General features: G+C 35.4%; 3 protein-coding genes across 3 annotated transcripts; 2 read left to right on the forward strand and 1 right to left on the reverse strand.

Annotated features, from left to right (window-relative positions):
• Nucleotides 1-2,008: 2,008 nt before the first annotated feature.
• Nucleotides 2,009-7,591, reverse strand: LOC116001707 (mitogen-activated protein kinase kinase kinase NPK1-like). The gene is made up of 17 exons (XM_031241613.1): nt 7,174-7,591; nt 7,021-7,062; nt 6,512-6,577; nt 6,322-6,432; nt 6,044-6,124; nt 5,866-5,943; nt 5,700-5,782; nt 5,360-5,441; nt 5,143-5,243; nt 5,014-5,053; nt 4,755-4,814; nt 4,614-4,663; nt 4,312-4,537; nt 3,978-4,211; nt 3,549-3,883; nt 3,387-3,448; nt 2,009-2,547 (listed from the first exon to the last, which is right to left on the reverse strand). The coding sequence occupies exons 1-17, from the start codon at nt 7,486-7,488 to the stop codon at nt 2,444-2,446; spliced, it is 2,070 nt and encodes a 689-aa protein (XP_031097473.1). The 5' UTR covers nt 7,489-7,591; the 3' UTR covers nt 2,009-2,443.
• A 3,482-nt stretch (nt 7,592-11,073) lies between these two features.
• LOC116001915 (peroxisomal adenine nucleotide carrier 1-like) lies at nt 11,074-14,638 on the forward strand. Its single transcript, XM_031241873.1, has 5 exons — nt 11,074-11,425; nt 12,263-12,494; nt 12,983-13,129; nt 13,646-13,806; nt 13,991-14,638. Exons 1-5 carry the CDS (start codon nt 11,295-11,297, stop codon nt 14,280-14,282), a joined length of 963 nt encoding a protein of 320 aa, XP_031097733.1. The 5' UTR covers nt 11,074-11,294; the 3' UTR covers nt 14,283-14,638.
• Nucleotides 14,639-14,798: 160 nt separating this feature from the next.
• On the forward strand, nt 14,799-18,222 carry LOC116001914 (glucose-1-phosphate adenylyltransferase large subunit 3, chloroplastic/amyloplastic). Its single transcript, XM_031241871.1, has 14 exons — nt 14,799-15,118; nt 15,224-15,337; nt 15,418-15,684; nt 15,787-15,870; nt 15,944-15,999; nt 16,079-16,172; nt 16,385-16,497; nt 16,599-16,671; nt 16,807-16,887; nt 16,968-17,054; nt 17,182-17,286; nt 17,377-17,483; nt 17,590-17,650; nt 17,934-18,222. Exons 1-14 carry the CDS (start codon nt 14,885-14,887, stop codon nt 18,033-18,035), a joined length of 1,578 nt encoding a protein of 525 aa, XP_031097731.1. The 5' UTR covers nt 14,799-14,884; the 3' UTR covers nt 18,036-18,222.
• The last annotated feature ends 362 nt before the right edge of the window (nt 18,223-18,584 follow it).

The raw sequence follows: 18,584 nt of genomic DNA on the forward strand, positions 1-18,584 counted from the left end.
CCCCCCCCCCCGCTAAAGAAAATCAAAATTGGTATATGCAAAGTCGGGTTAGTCTTTCCTCAAAAAGTTATATATATATGAAGTTAAGAGAAAGGAAAATTATGGTTAAGAATCAACTTATTAAAAATTCATCATCAACAAGCATAAAAGAATCATTATATATATACGGATGATAAAGGAAACATAATTAGTTGTCTGTAAATCAGTATTAAAATAATAAAAATTATCATCCAGAAATTATAAATTATGATCAATCATTAATCAGCATTAAAAAAAATCACTATATATCGTTGATAAAGTATATATACAATCAGTTGTTAATAAATCATCAATATTAAAGCTACAAAAGCATTGATTCTCAATGATATAAAACCTTAATCTTTAAAGATTATTACGATACATTATGGATGTTTCTATACTATACATGTAAAAACAATTAACCTACCAGGGTAGCATTTTGGTATTCAAACATTCATTCAGAACCTAGGCGTCCCACATACGATCAATATGGTCATCGTGATTTACACAAAACACATCATTGATCGAATATGAAAACTACCCAAATTCATAAACCTTACGTGATTGCATAAGGTATCATGTATAGTGATTTTCCCCTTCTCTTTACTTTCTAAGTTTCTCAATAGCATACTCTCGAGTCTCGTTACATTTCACTTATGTTATCCAGACTTTTAAAAAAAATAAGTATTAAGATTAAAGGGGATTGGATGATAAAATTCAGACTTTAGTTACGTGATCGAACAATCTCGAATTAGCATTTACCAGTTGCATTTTGATAATCACCCTGACATGTCGAAGAAAGTTTATTTACTTATTTTGCGGGACAATGATTAGTTAACCATACTTGAAGCCAAAGATAACAAGAATCTGCAACCAAATATTTGACTAGCTAGCTCACCAACCAACTGAAAGAATCATGGTGAAAGATTGCGTTGTGGGTGAGTGGAAACATAAGGAATTTCGAGGGGATACTGAGGATGATGATGATATATGATGTGAAAACTTTGTCAAAACATGTTGAATATATGTACGTACAACATGAAACATGGTTGTCATTTCATGGGGCGGCGTTGAGTAACATTTAGGTGACTTCAAAAGTCACCCTGTTCCTCCACCACACACATCAATCTCATTTCTGCCTAACTCTCAATCTCTTTACACTAATTTCTTCTCCTTTGAATTCAATTCTACAATTAGCCGGCACTCATTCCGTTCTTCCTTTTTTTCAAAAATAAAAAAGAAATTATGAAAACAAATAATACTACACTTACTTTTACTTTTTACTTCACATTGACCTGACACTATAAAAAAAATTTTAAAATCATAACATGTGATAAAATTTACTTTTTACGAATATACTTACTATTAACCACATCAACTTATTCAAACCTAAAACATTCTTTTTTTTCTAACATGGCTAAAGTAGTTTTGAATCAAAACATGTGACAAATGTTTACTGCTTCCTAAAAATATACTTACCATTTTCCAAACCACATCAATTTATTCCAATGAAAAATAAATAAAAAATTCTAATACATTTATAAAGATCAGTAACAAAAGTTTTTTTGGGGAGAGTTGGTTAAGTAATTAGTTTGGTAATGGCAAGGTTTCATATTCAGTTCCAAGTTCAACTTTTTAAGCCAGTTAGCTATGGAAACTTAAATTGATTGATTTACTTTTTTGTGATTCTTTTTCTGGCTACAAGCTTTCCTCTTACTTAAAAGAACAAAAGTCTCTAATCTAATACTCCGTATATAGCAAATATAACTTTATTTTACGTACATTGCACTCATATTTTTCATATTTGTCGTATGTTAAAAGTGAAAAATATCCATGAATTCAACCACCATTAGTGTTGATTCCACCGTAAACGTCAACTCAACTCAATATTAGAGACTAGTCAATGATTTGAACATTAAAGCAGAAGCTATGATTATGATTTATGGCTTAGCAGACACACACATGCTTTAGTGCTTAACACGAGAGGAAAAGGAAAAGAAAACAGTTGAAGCGTTAGTTACAAAATACTTTGGGAATACAATAGTCACCAAGAAGCTTACAGAGTTTAAATAGGAAGCTCTGGTAGTGTAGGCATCATGAGGTACTCTCATGGTGACACAATAGACGCAATAATATGTACTAAAAGCAACGAGAAAACGTATGTGATTCCTTCTTTGGTTTTCCCCCTGCTGTATTCTATGGATGGATGGATGTATACACTCACAAGCCAGGATATGACCATATCAGGTTCAAGTATCTTTTGGTGAATATTATTCTCCTCAGGGAAAATTGCATTTCTCTACAGCAGAGACTGGGACATCAAGAACCTGTGGGTGCAGCAATTGCCAGATTTGTTAAAGTAACGTTTTTTTTTTAAAGCACACGCACTGATTTCATAATAAGCTGTGGTGGCGTGGGGGGCGTCTCATAACCCTGGAGATGCGGCAAACCTCAGTCGATCTTTGAATCGATTTGGTGTTCGATCCTTGGGAGATGATGTCTTCAGTACACCGGCCTGACGCATAATCTCTGCATTTGCAATTTTGGTAGTCAATGCATCAGAAAATCAAGACTTGCAACAATAGAATTAGTTTAATGACAACAGCAAATAACCATAACAAATTGTAGAGGGGGATTACAGGGGTGTGGTTGTTTAAAAACCGAAAACCATAACTGCTGGAATGAGTATCAGGAAGACTGTTTCTAGCTTGAATAAGGGCATGTCAATCAGAAAAAGGGAAGACTGAATACCATCTATGGTAAAAAAATGTTTAAAAAAAAAATTTAAAATTAAAAAATTAAAAAAACCATTGATATGGCCCAACTCATCACAATCATGTGAAACAGCAAGAATTTCCAGTTGGACCATTGGTTCTAATAAAATGATTACTTAAACATAGAACATTAGAACAAATGGACCTCTGCAAAGATTCTCTAGATCTTTTTCTTTACAAGTTCACAACAATAAAAGATGAAAACAGATTATAGGAATGATTGATTGTAGCATATCAAGTCAAGTAGTCTGATAGCTTCAACTGCCTATTGGAAGTTGAATGGTAAGGTTTTTGGCACGTATATGACCAAAAAAACAAGAGCCAACTAGCTTAATAAGCAGGAAAAAATCAATATGTGAACTGGGTGCAATGAACAATTCTAGTTCATACAGATTTAACATGATCTTAAACCGGCTTAAGCAGGGTATCACAGCCAAGGTCATATATATCATGTACCACATCATTGTCAGTTCCAGCAATGCATGCAGGTAGAACATTTAGTAACTAGAGATGTATCATTACAGAGCTTGCTCTGTTTTTAAAATCATTGATTAGAAGGTAATGCAGAACAGTAAAGAACACATCAAAACTTGCCTCGTGTTCTCTCAATCTCTTCACCAAGCTCTTCTTCCCATTTTTTCTTTATATCAGAGTCACTTGCATTATGAAAGGAAACTATCAATTACTCAAGTTAAAGGGTGACTGAAATTTATGTACAGAAAATAAAGGAAACACGAGATTATCGAAATGGCAAACCTTGGATTGATGATTGGCTCAGGCTGTGAATCTAGAATGAATTCTTTCAATTCACCAAGTCTAGGTGATTGAACATCCTGTGTAGCCTCAGAATTAAAACCACCAATATTTGATATCCGTTTTGAATGACAAACTGCGCTGGGTTTACTGACAATCTCAACAGCAGAAGAAAGTCTTCTGCTAAGATACCGCTTAGGAGATTTGCCTTTAGGCGGTAAGTTTAGATTATTTGGAACATTTTCCTTATTATTGGCAGGACTTGGAGTGCTGGAAGCATTCAGGGAATTATAAAATTCTTCATATAAAGGTGTTTGCAGCTTCTTCAGATCTAGTGCCTAAAATAGAAAGACGCTATTGAATCCACCATCTAACATGTAAAACAACAAGCCAAGTATCTTTTTATGAACAGATATTTGAGCAAACAAGTACCTTTTCATCAAGAAATGCTCTAATTTTTGATTCAGTCAGTTCATCATCATCCTCAGTTACAGAGTGCCCATGTGGAAATGTGAAGCCACTGTCCTTATCCAAAGCTATGGGACTATTATCGAGCTCATTATTAACTTGACTAGGTAGAATATTTTCTCGACTTTTCTCCAACTCAGAGTTTGCATCATATTTGCATTGCCAATCATCATCAGGCTCACAGATAGGATTGAAACTCTAGGTTTAGAAACAAGTGTAAATTCATGAGTTTCTCAGCTATCCCTTTGAATTACTATCCCACACAACACAAAAGGAAGGATCTGGAATCAATAATTACCTTGTTAAGATCATGGGAAGTCAATTTAGATGAATAATTCATAGAATCACCAAACATTAGATCATCTTCATAATCAATCTGACACATATCATCATCAGAATTTCCAGGCTTCCAAAGTGACTCTCTTTCACAAAACTTCTCAGGATATATTGTCGAGCACCTCACACCATCCATATTGCAAACATCTTTCAAACCAGTGCAAGAAATTCTCATCTCAGAGTTCAATCTGCAATTCAAATATAATCTTAGGTCAGGAGATCTAAAATTCAGAACCAACCTAAACCATAAAACTAAATGCTTACGACTTCTTAACATCCATCTTCTGTCCTGCCATCTTGTTTCCAGAGTTGTTCTGAAGATTTCCACATAGCAGGTATTAGTGAAGGTACAACTACAGCAAAATAGCACAATCTGAAAAGAAAAATGTCCAAAATATTGCTGACCATAAATGAATTGCGTTGGATAGGATGACTTTCATGGTATTCTCCAGTAACAAATGGATGCTGAACATAATTAGAAAAGATCAGTCAGAAGCTTGATCATGCGTATTCTGATATTCCTGTTGTCATATCATCCTTTCCAACAACTAAGACTAAGCATAATGTATCCACATGTCATTGTGTCTAGGCCTCCAGAATATTTAAAAAGAAACAAAAAATGGAGGGAAAAGAAACAAGAAAAGAAGTTGTATTAGAAAAGTACCTGCAGCAAATCAGAAGCTGTGGGTCTTAGGTTTGGTTCCCTGAAACAAAATTATGAGAAGTTCAGGATACCCATATATTTGCAAGGCATCTACAATAGTCTCATAATATATAGAATATTAAGTCATACTTCTGTAAACATTTTAGCAAGAAATCTTTGGCTTCAGGAGAGAGATGTTCAGGGATAGGAGGATGAGATTTAGTTGTCCCAATATGAAAAAGAGCAGCAACCTGCAAAATAAGCAATTTACATTATTAGTACATCAAATATGCGACTTTATACTTTTATAAGTTCAATGTTAGATTCTAGTTAGTGAACAATAGAGTGAGAAGACAATCATTTATACCTCCTGATACTGTTGGCTCCATGGAGGCCTTCCAGTGGCCATCTCAATAACAGTACAACCAACACTCCATATGTCAGCAGAGCTATCATGTGCCAGAAACAAATGAGTCAAACAGCAAAAAGGTAGAAATCTGATGTTTTCCACATAATGTGTAGTAGGGTTATAGGAAGAAAGAAATCAAGAACATAACAGGAACAACACTACAACAGCACTGAGAAAGGTTTACAATGGAGACAGCTTTGAATGGCTAGTAGACAGCACAAACTAACAGCTACATCTAAAACAAATTTCACAAAAAAAATTTGACAACCAGCAAATTCGATTGTTATTTTATACTTACAAGCTATGCCCAGTCTGGAGAATGACTTCAGGAGCCATCCAATATGGAGTACCCTTCATTGACTTGGCACCCGTCATAGTGGCCTGCAGCAAAATTGCCCAGTTATGGCAGTGCTTTCTAACAGGAACACAAATTTCAAAATGAAATCAAGCAGAAATCTTCATACTAATTCAACGACTTTCTTTGATGCGCCAAAGTCAGCAAGTTTAATGCAGCCTTTGTTATCCACAAGAATGTTTGCTCCCTATATGAAGAATGCACCTCATTAATTCAGTTGCAATTGAAGAGCACACTGTACATGCAGAAATTTTCATATATACAACTACATTAGATGAATGAAATACCTTAATATCTCTGTGCATAATTCCATTTTTGTGCAAGTACTCCAGTCCTATTAACAATTGCTTTGTGTACATCCGTATAACCTAATTAGAAGAAGACAGAAACATGTCGAGGTTTCAATAACCAGATGCTCAAATTTCAGCAGTCTTTAGTATTTTCAGGAATAAATCAAGGAGATTGGTAGTAACAAACATTTGGAGATTCCACCCAATTCTATATATCATTAGCCAAGAAAATTCATTACTCCGTATTTAAATATGAGTAGGAGGTTACTACTTACAGGTTCTGGAAAAGAACCAAATTTTCCTAAAAGAGATGAAATTGAGCCACCTGGAACAAATTCTAACAATATATTCAAAGACCCCTCCTCTCTTGCAGTTCCCAAGTATCTCTGAAAGACAAAAGAACATAGTCTTTAAACTGCAAGATAATATAACTCAGACTCATAGAATACAAGAGACTATACTCACCACAATGTTTGGATGCGTGAGATTCTTCAGTAAATTCACTTCTTCCTCAAGCTCTCGAATGTGAGCCTAAATATTTACAATATATAGATTCAGTCATTCAGTAATTTTTACAAACTTACAGAGCAACCCCTCAAAAAATAACTTGTCTACGCATCTCAAAATCAAGCATGAATTGCTTAACTGTTAATATGAAATGAGTAGTAGCAGGTTGAAGTTCTGCAACAAGCAAGTTGTGCCTCAAATTTAAATCAATACTGTTAAACCCCTCTGCAGTTCAAAATATTACTATCCTAAAGTGTTATATCTAAAACTGTCAAATGGTTACTAATTTGAATTAAAATCCAATCAATTGCACAAGAAAGCCGGCCATCCTCAAACTTAGACAAACTTGAAAGAAATAACTACACTCATAAAAGGTAAAACCAACAAGATATCAGAGAAAACATATATGATGTCAAACTAAGCTAGTACAGTTAAAACAGCCTAATAGATAAATCGAAACCCCTTACTTGCGTCCTCTCTCTAGAAGCACTATTGGCTGCAATCGAGACCTGCATTTGAATAGAACGAAACAGTTCAAATGTAAGCCCCTAGCAAATAATAATAAATAAATTATTTATTTATTTTAAATATTCGCAACAGTAGTGAACATGAATGCTTACCTCCTTTACAGCGATTAATTCCCCAGAATCGAGGTTCATCCCCATATAGACTCTCCCAAAAGCACCGCAGCCGATCATTTCCCCTTTACGCCACCGGATTGATGGTGCTTCGTCTTTCGGAGGCTTCATTTGCTCTGGTTTTGGAATCGATGGCAGAGCCGGCATCTGAGCCTTCGAGAAGATTCCGATGCTCGACTTCCGGATGCTGGATCCGATCTTCTCCACAAAACCACCAAAGCCACTGCCGCCATTGTCCAATTCTCCGGACGGTTTGAAGACCAGAGATCGGCGAACTGATCCGATGAAATCCTGCATTTGAGTGAAGAACGCGCAAATTCGAGCAGATTTGAGTTAGAGAGATAGAGAAATAGAGAGAGAGAAAGAGAGGATTTATCTCTAGGTTTCTCTGGTTAGCATTCGAACGTTGGAGTGATGAGTGATGAAATACAGGAGAGGGAAAAGAAAAGGGATCTGTTTTTCAAAAATAAAATAATTGGAGAAATAGGCGAATAATTTGTAGATATTTGAAATTGTACCCCTACTTTCTATAAGTTATCAAATTACACCTCATAAGTTATTTGTTTTCTGCTTTTAGCCTAGCATAATTCAAACTATTTTATGTAAGAAAATTTTAATGTGTCAATCGGTATCTTTTTAGAATGCATATTTGAATAGTATTACAGACTTTTGTATAAATACAAAATTTAGCTTATACTACATATTATAGATGCATTTATTTTCATTATACTTGATACAACCATGTATGTATTATTTAGTGTATATAGTGTAAGAACATAAAATTGTTTTGTGTACTTTGTTTTTTATCTTAGTTACTAGACAATGGCAATGTGTAAGCCACTTTTTACACTCATTATAAAATACACTCATTATAAAATATATGTGTCGTGTTTAATAGAAATAAAAATGTGTAATTAAATGTACAAAATTAGTTGGTATTTTGTTGTACTTTTCAGGAATTGTCTTGCAATTTGTATGATTCCCTAAATTAGTCCACTTATTGCTCACGTGATAGAAGTGATCCGCGCTAAATTTATATAATTGTTAAATCAATCCACTCATTGCTAACACACGATATAAGTGATTTGCGCCAAATTTATATAATTGCTAAATCAATCCACTCATTGCTAAGCACGATAGAAATGGTATGCACTATATTTGTATAATTGCTAAATCAATCCACTCATTGTTGACACGATATAAGTGACTTTCCACTAGATTTGTATAATTGCTTTTATCCGTTTTTAAAAATGTTTTTATAGTACTTCGCACGTGAAGAGCACGATGAATATAAGGGTGATATATTGAATTTAAAGCACCTCAATGTCTTAAATAAAACAAAATGTCTAGAGAATTACAAATATCGTGTATCTATAAGGGAGGTGGCATGCAACCACATTTCCAATATTAGTACTTTATATTAAAATATTAAATTTATTTAGATTTTAGATATTTAAATTATTGTAAATAATAATAATAATAATAATAATAATAATAATAATAATAATGTAAAACATTTTTATAAATTTGATATTTATATTTTTGAAAATATCTAACATATAACTCCAATATATAATATATAATGTGGGTGTATATATATTATTGGAAAAGATAAGAAAATATATAGTGAATGCATGTGTATAGTAACAATAATGGAAAAAGATAACGTAGGTTATAACGGTAGGGGTATGTTTGTCAAAAATATTGTATAATACAACTATTATAGCATAATTTATTAATAAAACGTAACAGATAAATGAACATAAATGAATGGTATAACATTTATTCACACTTATTATGTTTATATTTTATATACACACTTATATTGACACATCAATATGGTTTAAGTATTTTGTGGAAATTTGTTGTCCATGATCCTTTGAACTCTAAAATGAATATTAAAACCTTGTGGTTTAGTGACATTCGGTTACACCTTCATGTGAAAAAATGTGGATTTGAGTCTCAGAACATATACTATTTAAAAATATAATTTTTTTTATGTACCAATGACTATTACATTTTAATTATAGTTACTAATTCCTTTAAAACTATTAGTGAAAATGTAATATTTTTTACTCTTGAAATGTATAACACTTTTTCTAACAAATACGGAGTAGTATCCATCTTACATAAGATATTCTCACACAATATCAAGTGGTTCATTAATTACTAGCGAAAAAAGAACTCATATCACACAAATAAAATAATTTCTTCATAATTGGGCTATGTTTAGCATGACTCCGTGTTCCCATCATGTTATTTAATAATAGTTTGAGTTTTTTCTTTTCTTTTTTTGCATGCTATTACGATAAATTTTATTTTTGATGCATGAACTTATGATAATGTAATTTTCAAATGATTTTTTTTTTGTCAAGGCTTTCGATGGATCAAGGAGGTCATGTGGCAATTGGTTAGGGCATGAGAGGTTACAAAGTGGTTGGTTAGAGTAGAATTAACAATATGAGTTTTACACTGTGTGAAAAAAATTTACTTTTGAGGTCTATGAATAGTGAAACATTGTCACGTTCTAATTTGGTTATATAAAAAAATGTGTGAATGTAGTATTTAATCGGTTTTTCATAATAATACATGTGAAGTATTATTTAAGTAGCAATTAGCAAAGATAGCATTGCAAACCAAATTGATTATTATACTATTAATTTTTGTTTTTTTTGAAAACATATTATATTATTCAATTTGTAGTATAACTTGAGGTCAAAGGGATACTCTAGTATTTGACATCTCATTTGATCACTATTCATTTCATTCTTTTATTTTGTAGACATTCTTAATCAATTTATGTTGTGTCTAAATATGAAAAATTTTCAGTGAGAATTTTTAAGTTGTAGTGTATTGTAACTATATATATATATATTCATATCAAATTTTAAAAACTTTGTGTGTTAATTTATCTAAATTTCACTATTCCTAAAAAAAATCCCTTATGTTTGCTATGGATATAATATATCATATAGTTGGCTATTCATGAATCATGGGTAGGGGTGGGTAAGTTTGTTTTGGTTTGGGTAATCAATTGAACAAGACTACTAAAAAGTAAAAACTTTATAATTGTTACAAAATCACCAATTTTGATATAAAATGATTTAAATTTTGGAAGGTGTTGATTTGTACTATCCATAATATGCTTGCCGGATACGATGTAATCAGATATTTTATGAATGACGACAGTATCCAATACAAATCAGTACGGTTTAATTATTACATATCACAAATTTAAATATTTACATTTTACACAATGTACAATGTACAACTTACATAGGAGATGTAAATTATTCTAAAAAGATTCTATGCTATGAGTTCGTTCAAGATAATACTATCAATAATCAAACTCGTACCGTGTAAGAATCATGTTCCATCTACTTAGCTGCCTTAGTGCTTTTTAATCATTTTAGGTGATGAAAGAAACTCATACCTAGTACGGCTTGAAAGCGTAATGCATTGATAAACATAGCTAATTTGTAATAGTCGATAAATCACACTAGAAAAAAAATCGTGCAATGGGTTAACATAGGAACAATATTACCAATTATCGAAACTCAATAACTTTTCTAAAATCATGCTTTATTCACTCTGTCACCATTTCGAAAGTCTAACTTGTAAGCAACTTCTTAAAATAAGGAGTTATTTGTGCACAATGAGCAAAAGTCTAATCTTGTTCATTTGTTGAGTCACCGTAACTTATTCAGCTACAAATTATCGGATCAGAGTGTGAGAATATTTTAGACGAATCCACTTTTCGTCATGAGATATAGTTTAAATTTTACTAGGAACCATGGTAATATCCACTTCCCAATTTGATTGCTTCCATTTGTTTCCCGTCCAAGACCCGGCTACAAAATGCCAATCCCACTATAAATCTCAAGGACTTAACAATCAAAGCTCATTCCGTCACGTTATACTCAATCCATGTGCCACGCTTTTACCAAAACCCCGGCATGCCTCTACGTCACTTTCTCCTTCTTCTTCTCTCCAACATACTCATCTTCAGCAAACCCATACCTTGATAAAACCACAACTGATAACTGATAAGTCCCCTAAATTTCCCGGTTCCATTTTGGCTCTGAAACTTGCTAGCTCGTGATATGGAGTCGTTGTCGGAGGCGACGTCGGGGGCGGTGGGGGCACTGGTCAGCACCACCATATTGTATCCTCTAGACACTTGCAAGACCAAGTACCAAGCTGAACTTCGTCTTCCCGGTCAAGCCAAATACAGGTTCTTATCTACAGATTTTCTGTACTGGGCCCCACTTTTTTGGGTCTGCTTAGATATTTTTTTGTGTTCTTGCATTTTTTTATTCTTCCATTTGAGGTTTAATTGTGGGATAAGTGATTATATCATGAGAATTTAAGTGCCCTTTTGAAGAATTATGCTATCTGCGCTAGAAAAATTGAATCTTTGATTCACTCTGTCAATTTTAGAGTAGGAAGGCAGAACCTTCAGTTATACTGTATTTGAGTAGTACTTACTTTGTTACGGTGCTTCATAACTACTTTCTTAATGAAGCACAAAGAGTCAATACAGCCTCCTCCATAATGCAATATCTGTTCATAACTACTTTCTTAACTTAATGAAGCACAAAGAGTCAATACAGCCTCCCTGGAGTCTCGAATCCACAACCTCGCAGTTATACTGTATTTAGTTTTTGTTTAACTGTGCTAATCCATGCTTGTCTTAAGAAAAGCTTAGTGGCTTGTTCCATAAAGGATGGTTTTCATGCTGGGAAGTTTGAGTCTTTGATATGATTCTGAAAGTTGTGATAATTGTACTGATCCCATTTGTGTAATTTTGTTTTAAGTGAAGATAGTAGGAATAGGTCATAGGTGATTGTGATATGAATGCCATTATGCCAATATGCACTATTAATTGCCTAAAAGATGGTTTTTAATATGCCAAGGGGTAAATGCCACAGGCCATAATTCATATGAAGGAAGTGAATGATGATTGAATCAAAAGTTTGGGGGCTTGTCAAGTTGTACTTGAAAGATATTGCCTGCAAAGATTATCTCCTGTTGTTAATCTGATTATATCACTGCTTTGCCTTATGCACAGGAACACAACCGATGTCTTTTTGGAGGCCATTGCAACACGGCGAATTCCTTCGCTGTATCAGGGTCTTGGGACAAAGAACTTGCAGTCCTTTATTTCACAGTTTATCTACTTCTATGGATACAGCTTCTTTAAGAGATTATACTTGAAGAAAAGTGGTTCTAAATCTATTGGAACAAAAGTTAACTTAATCATTGCAGCTGCTGCTGGGGCTTGTACTGTCATAATAACTCAGGTGAATTATATTTGATCATTTTTTTCTCCCAAGTTTTGGTCTGAAATAAGTTATGCGCCAAAGGGGTAGGAGGGGAAGAAGGGGAGCTGGTTTACAATATACCTAGGCTCACCTTGCATGGTGAGGCTGTTGAATGTATGCATCAAATTCCTAAGTCTGCACTGTATGTTTTTTGGATTCGACCACAAGGTGTCCTAAGTAGGCCCTAACTATAGGAGACACTTCCTTTAAGCCTGTACCATACTCAGACTAATCCACGTTCGCACCGGCCCAGCCCAATTAAGGGACAAAGTGCTGGCCATATTGGTTTTTCCATATGAGAGGGGGTTTTGAACTCCCGACCTCTCTTAAGGGATGAGAGTGTATGGCCACTCATGCCAACCAAGCTGGTTTAAGTCTGCATTGTATCATTTGTATGTTGATATGTTCTGTTAGTGTCCTTGTTTGTCTTTACCTTCATAGAGTTCAAGTTGTTTCTGTTATTTCAGCCACTGGATACAGCATCTTCTCGAATGCAAACTAGTGATTTTGGGAAATCCAAGGGGTTGTGGAAAATGCTCACTGAGCGCACTTGGAGTGAGGCATTTGATGCTCTAGGCATTTCTCTGCTCCTCACTTCCAATCCATCTATCCAGGTATTTATATAGTTTCTGACTATCTTTTTTCTGGTTGGTTAATGGAGCTTTTGAGTTCACATGTTTGCTAGATTTGAAAAAACATGTTCCTTAGATATAACGATTGACTTCATTGAGGGATTAGAGAGAAAATTTTGTCTCTTGGCTCTCTCTCCCACTCCCCATGTTTTCGAGCCATGGTTGATTTCTTGAGTAGTGGTAGTGGGTGATGGTAGTGAGAATTGTATTTCTTGCAAGAGTTTCATTTTTAAAAAGTATCTGTGATTTGGGCTATGATGGGTATTTACTTTAATCTTTGTACTATATTGGGGCGTGATTTATATAGCTGTGCATTGTATTATCTGAATCAATGGAATAAAACATTTTCGTCATCGCTACAAAACAACATAAGGCTAAAATGATTGACATTAAAACTTCTAGTACAAGGTTTTATAATTTCTTTGGAAAAATATTAAGAGGATTGGGTTATGTTTCTTGAATGATTGGAACTATAAGTGGAATTCTGCTACTGTGCAGTATACAGTATTCGATCAGTTGAAACAACGGTTGCTGAAGGAAAAGATGAAAAATAAGAGCGGTGCAGATTCTTCCCCAGAAGCTCTTTCTGCATTTTCTGCTTTTGTGCTGGGGGCAGTGTCAAAATGTGTTGCAACCTGCATTACGTACCCTGCAATAAGGTAAATGTTATTGACGAAATTTTCCTGATAAATCGGCTTATATTTATTCTCCATGCATTTATGGTGTTGCGTTCTTGGACTTTTATCTAAAAACAACAAAGGTTTATATGTTATATGATGGCATTCCTTAAGATTCAAGTTTTCGTGACAGTTATTAATGCGTTAGAGCATAAATTCTGAACAGGTGCAAGGTGATGATTCAGTCGGCAGAATCAGAAGAAGACTTGAAAGATCCTGCTTACAAAGATCAAGCGCAGGCCAGGAAAACAGTCTCTGGTGCGCTCTCTGCCATTTGGAAACGGGAAGGCCTGCTAGGTTTCTACAAAGGCTTACGGCCTCAAATCCTGAAGACCGTGCTAAGCTCAGCGCTGCTCTTGATGACAAAGGAGAAGATCTTGAAGACCACATGGGTTGTAATGCTTGCGCTGCAGAGATATCTGGTAGCATTGCCACGGGCCAGACTGAAGAATGCTTAAAACAAACAAGTTCATATAACAATGGCTGCATACATGCCAATCCTTGTAAACTAGGGGCTATCCGCTATCCACAAAGACAATGACAATGGTGTGGTTTTGACTTGCAAAAGACGCGAATAAATCTGATAGGAAAGGTGCAGATCTAAGGATCTCACCCTCCAAGAATGTCAGATTTTTCTTTGAAATCTTTCTTTTTTCCCCTTCTGTCATGAATCTCATTTTCTGCTGTTAGACCATTGCTGCAAGATAATAATAATAAGACCATACTGGCATGTAATGATGCATTTCTATGGCTTGTATGTAACATTCTTTTATGGTTCAAGGAAGAAACCAAAAGAATATACTTATTGCAAATACAAATGCCATTACAAGGACTAGTCTGCAAAATTATTGATTTTTCTCTCAGAAAAAGTCTGTCAGATGAGACAGAAAAAAATTGGTGGACTTAATTGAATATGGATAACATGGTTTTGTCATCCAATAGCCTGCAGTCCATGTAAGCAATGTATTGTATCACACAAAAACAGCCTCAAGGCTCAAACCATATGTATAGTCAAGTGATTTCCACTTAAAAAATTTTGCTTTCTTGATCTTCAGCAAAAATGGCAGTGACTGCCGATGGGCGAATCGCCCTGTTGGCTGCCAGGCAGCTGCATGAAGGGGCTGCAATGACGGTAAGCAGTTGCAGGTTGAGTGTGAAGTTCTGCAATGGAGAGTTCATGGGGAAGAAGATAAAGCTTAGGAAGTTTGAGCAAAGAAATGGTACCAAGTACAATGTTGTTGCCAGGCCGAGGGTGAGCATGTCCCTCACTACTGATGTTGCAGGTGAGGCAAAGGTGAGTCCTTACGTGTTTCTTTCTATTCTAACTGTTACCACTGAATTAACCAATGGAACAGAGCCCTTTTCCTTGACATAATCATGTTGAAACGAAAAATTTCAGTTGAAAGACTATGGGATGGAGAAGACGGATCCAAGAACAGTTGTGGCGATTATACTAGGAGGGGGCGCTGGTACTCGCCTTTTCCCTCTGACTAAGCGTCGTGCCAAGCCTGCTGTAAGTTTTGTAGTTACTGCTATTTAGTTATATATGTGCTGCACCCAATAGGGAAGGTTCGATGAGTGCTGAAATTTCAGGTTCCCATCGGAGGAGCCTACAGGCTGATTGATGTTCCAATGAGCAACTGCATCAACAGCGGGATAAACAAAGTCTACATTCTCACTCAGTTCAACTCAGCCTCGCTTAACAGGCACCTTGCACGTGCTTACAACTTTGGCAGTGGCGTCACATTTGGGGATGGCTACGTGGAGGTCTTAGCAGCAACGCAAACACCCGGGGAAGCAGGTAAGAGATGGTTCCAAGGTACTGCAGATGCTGTCAGGCAATTCCACTGGCTCTTTGAGGTACCAACTAATCTGTATTTCGTGTATTAGTTGCTTGATTAGTTTGTAAAACTGTTTTTTCCGAGGATTTTAACAGTATGTACAACAAGTTCTCGATTATAGGATCCAAGAAGTAAGGATATCGAAGATGTGCTCATTCTGTCCGGTGATCATTTGTACAGAATGGACTATATGGACTTTGTTCAGGTAACCATTAATCATATTCACTTGCCAAACTAGATTGCATTTTTAGAACACTGAAACATCCATTTCTCGGCAGAGCCATAGGCAAAGCGGGGCAGACATTACCATTTCCTCTTTGCCAATAGATGACAGGTAGAATCGAGAGCGAATATGAGATTTAACATGCATTTGCAGTTTGCTTTACTGAGCCTTTTCATCATTTTCATGATAGACGCGCCTCAGATTTTGGTCTGATGAAGATTGACGATAAAGGAAGGGTGCTTTTCTTCAGTGAAAAGCCTAAAGGAGATGACTTGAAGGCAATGGTAATCAGCGCGACTGATGATTCTTAAAAGAATTTATTTCGAGCCCCAGTAGGGGCAGTATTGACTCTTTGTGCTTCAGTAGGTTGAGAAAAGTAGTTATGAACAGATACTGCATTGTAACAGAGTCAGTAGTACTAAAAAAAAAAAGAATTTATTTCGGGATTTTGAACACCACTGCAATTGGACTAATACATATATACGCAATTCTTCAGGCTGTAGATACTTCGGTTTTGGGCCTTTCCCAAGAGGAGGCTAAGCAGAAACCGTACATTGCTTCGATGGGAGTTTATGTCTTCAAGAAGGAGATACTTCTGAACCTTTTAAGGTAAGTCTCATTCCTTGCATTGACTGGTAAGAAACACAACAAAATGTTGTCTTTTTAACCTCGTCAACAGACACCAATGGAACCTGTTTTGGTTGATTCAGATGGCGTTTTCCAACTGCAAACGACTTCGGATCAGAGATCATCCCTGCCTCAGCTAGGGAGTTCTATATACAGGTCTGTGCCTTTGTTTTGCTTTGCTGTTCTCCCACATTCTCTCTGCCACCTGGAGTGATCTTGATGTTCCTCTCCGGGCTTTCGCTTTGTTAAAATCCAAGAACTTTGAATATAGTGCTCGAGATGATTTTGCAGGCTTATCTATTCAATGACTACTGGGAAGACATTGGTACAATCAGATCATTCTTTGAAGCAAACCTTGCCCTCACTGAACATGTAAGTACTATATAGGATATAGTAATATACTAATCTTAGTACAATTCTGGGAGAAACAACATTGTACTTTCTTCATTCAGCCACCGAGGTTCAGCTTCTACGATGCCACAAAGCCAATATACACATCGAGGAGGAACTTGCCACCATCAGCCATCACTAACAGCAAGGTCCGACGCTCTCTCAAGCTCTCTAAACCTCGTTGAATTGAATAATGTGTCCTGTCTCAACTAAAAGTTTAAATTGATACCAGACAATTTATTCGATCTGATGTAAAACCATGTTCTTTTTCTGCAGATTGTTGATTCCATCATATCTCATGGTAGTTTCTTGTCAGATTGCTTTGTGGAGCACAGTGTTGTTGGCATCCGGTCGCGAATCAATTCGAATGTTCATTTGAAGGTTAGCATACTTTAAGATCCATCAAGAAACACCACGGCGCCATTCCTTTTTGCTGATATGTTACTCATCATTTTGTGGGAACTGTTGCAGGATACAGTCATGCTGGGGGCAGATTTCTATGAAACAGGCGCCGAGATTGCCTCGCTCTTAACAGAGGGAGGAGTGCCCATTGGAATTGGAGAAAATTCAAGAATCAAGTAAAACAAACAACCCAAATCTGTTTTAATCTTTCCCAGATCATAAAGGCCTGGCAAAAACATTGCAGTTCAATCTGACATGGCACTTGTGCCTGATTTTCTGTAGGGAATGCATCATTGACAAGAATGCTAGAATTGGGAAGAATGTTGTCATTGCAAACTCAGAGGTAAATTAAACCACATTCATGCATGCAGCTTAAAGATCATAATAATGGTGGGGCCAACCCAGCCAAGTTGGTCAGACGGTTGACTTGGTAATTAGAAGATTACAAGTTCAACTCCCAGTCAGAGCGGTCTATTGGCCTTCTTGGTTTGAGCCGATCAGCTAGCAGATTGACCTCCTTGTGGTCCTTTACTGACTAGGATCACAAGGCGGAGTTTTTCTAGTGCACATCCTCGGATAGTGACTGCGGGTTTCATTCACTGCTTATTTTTTGGTGTGTGTTGCAGGGTATACAAGAAGCTGACAGAACTTCAGAAGGATTCTACATACGTTCAGGTGTTACTGTCATATTTAAAAACTCAACCATCCCTGATGGATTGGTCATATAATCATATGCGTCATTTCAACTCTCTTCCCCTGATAGAGCATTTTAAGCATAATGTAAATTTTGAATGTACTTCATGTCTTCATTGTATTCCAACTTGATTCTTTTTGTATTTTTATACATATTATATTGGCTTGTTAAAGTTTTTTAAGTGTTGGAGGAGTAATTTCTTTTTGGCTGATAAGGAAAAACTACTGTCACTATATGCCTTTCGATAGTAACTTGGGGAACTTGTTGTTTCACTTATGAAAATATATACCCCTTCCATTCCATTTTGACATGTTTGGTTCGACTAATAAAGTTTGACTAAAGTTATTTTTAATTTAATTTTTCATAATATTATGTTTAGTATTAATATATAAAATTTATATATTTAGAAATTACAGTAAAAGTACTATTAAACACAAAAAAAAAAAATCAAATTTAAAATATGTAAAAAATAATAAAGAGAATTAAAAAATAAAGAAAAATTCGGTTTGACCAATAAATAGTAAGTAGGACAAATGAGTAATTGGGAAGATATGGTTTGATTTTAGGAGGCCACTTATAATTT

This window comes from Ipomoea triloba, chromosome 13, assembly GCF_003576645.1.
Source record: "Ipomoea triloba cultivar NCNSP0323 chromosome 13, ASM357664v1".
Lineage (NCBI taxonomy): Eukaryota > Viridiplantae > Streptophyta > Magnoliopsida > Solanales > Convolvulaceae > Ipomoea > Ipomoea triloba.

Bases quoted from the DNA above. Each gene is read 5' to 3' on its own strand.
- LOC116001707 (XM_031241613.1), bottom strand. From the start codon at position 7,488: ATGCAGGATTTCATCGGATCAGTTCGCCGATCTCTGGTCTTCAAACCG. The intron at 6,433-6,511 runs GTGAGTATAGTC...TTTGTCTTTCAG, and splicing joins TCACGCATCCAAACATTGTG to AGATACTTGGGAACTGCAAG. The intron at 3,884-3,977 runs GTACTTGTTTGC...TTTCTATTTTAG, and splicing joins GAGCATTTCTTGATGAAAAG to GCACTAGATCTGAAGAAGCT.
- LOC116001915 (XM_031241873.1), top strand. From the start codon at position 11,295: ATGGAGTCGTTGTCGGAGGCGACGTCGGGGGCGGTGGGGGCACTGGTC. The intron at 13,130-13,645 runs GTATTTATATAG...GCTACTGTGCAG, and splicing joins CTTCCAATCCATCTATCCAG to TATACAGTATTCGATCAGTT. The intron at 13,807-13,990 runs GTAAATGTTATT...AATTCTGAACAG, and splicing joins ATTACGTACCCTGCAATAAG to GTGCAAGGTGATGATTCAGT.
- LOC116001914 (XM_031241871.1), top strand. From the start codon at position 14,885: ATGGCAGTGACTGCCGATGGGCGAATCGCCCTGTTGGCTGCCAGGCAG. The intron at 15,119-15,223 runs GTGAGTCCTTAC...GAAAAATTTCAG, and splicing joins ATGTTGCAGGTGAGGCAAAG to TTGAAAGACTATGGGATGGA. The intron at 16,672-16,806 runs GTCTGTGCCTTT...ATGATTTTGCAG, and splicing joins CTAGGGAGTTCTATATACAG to GCTTATCTATTCAATGACTA.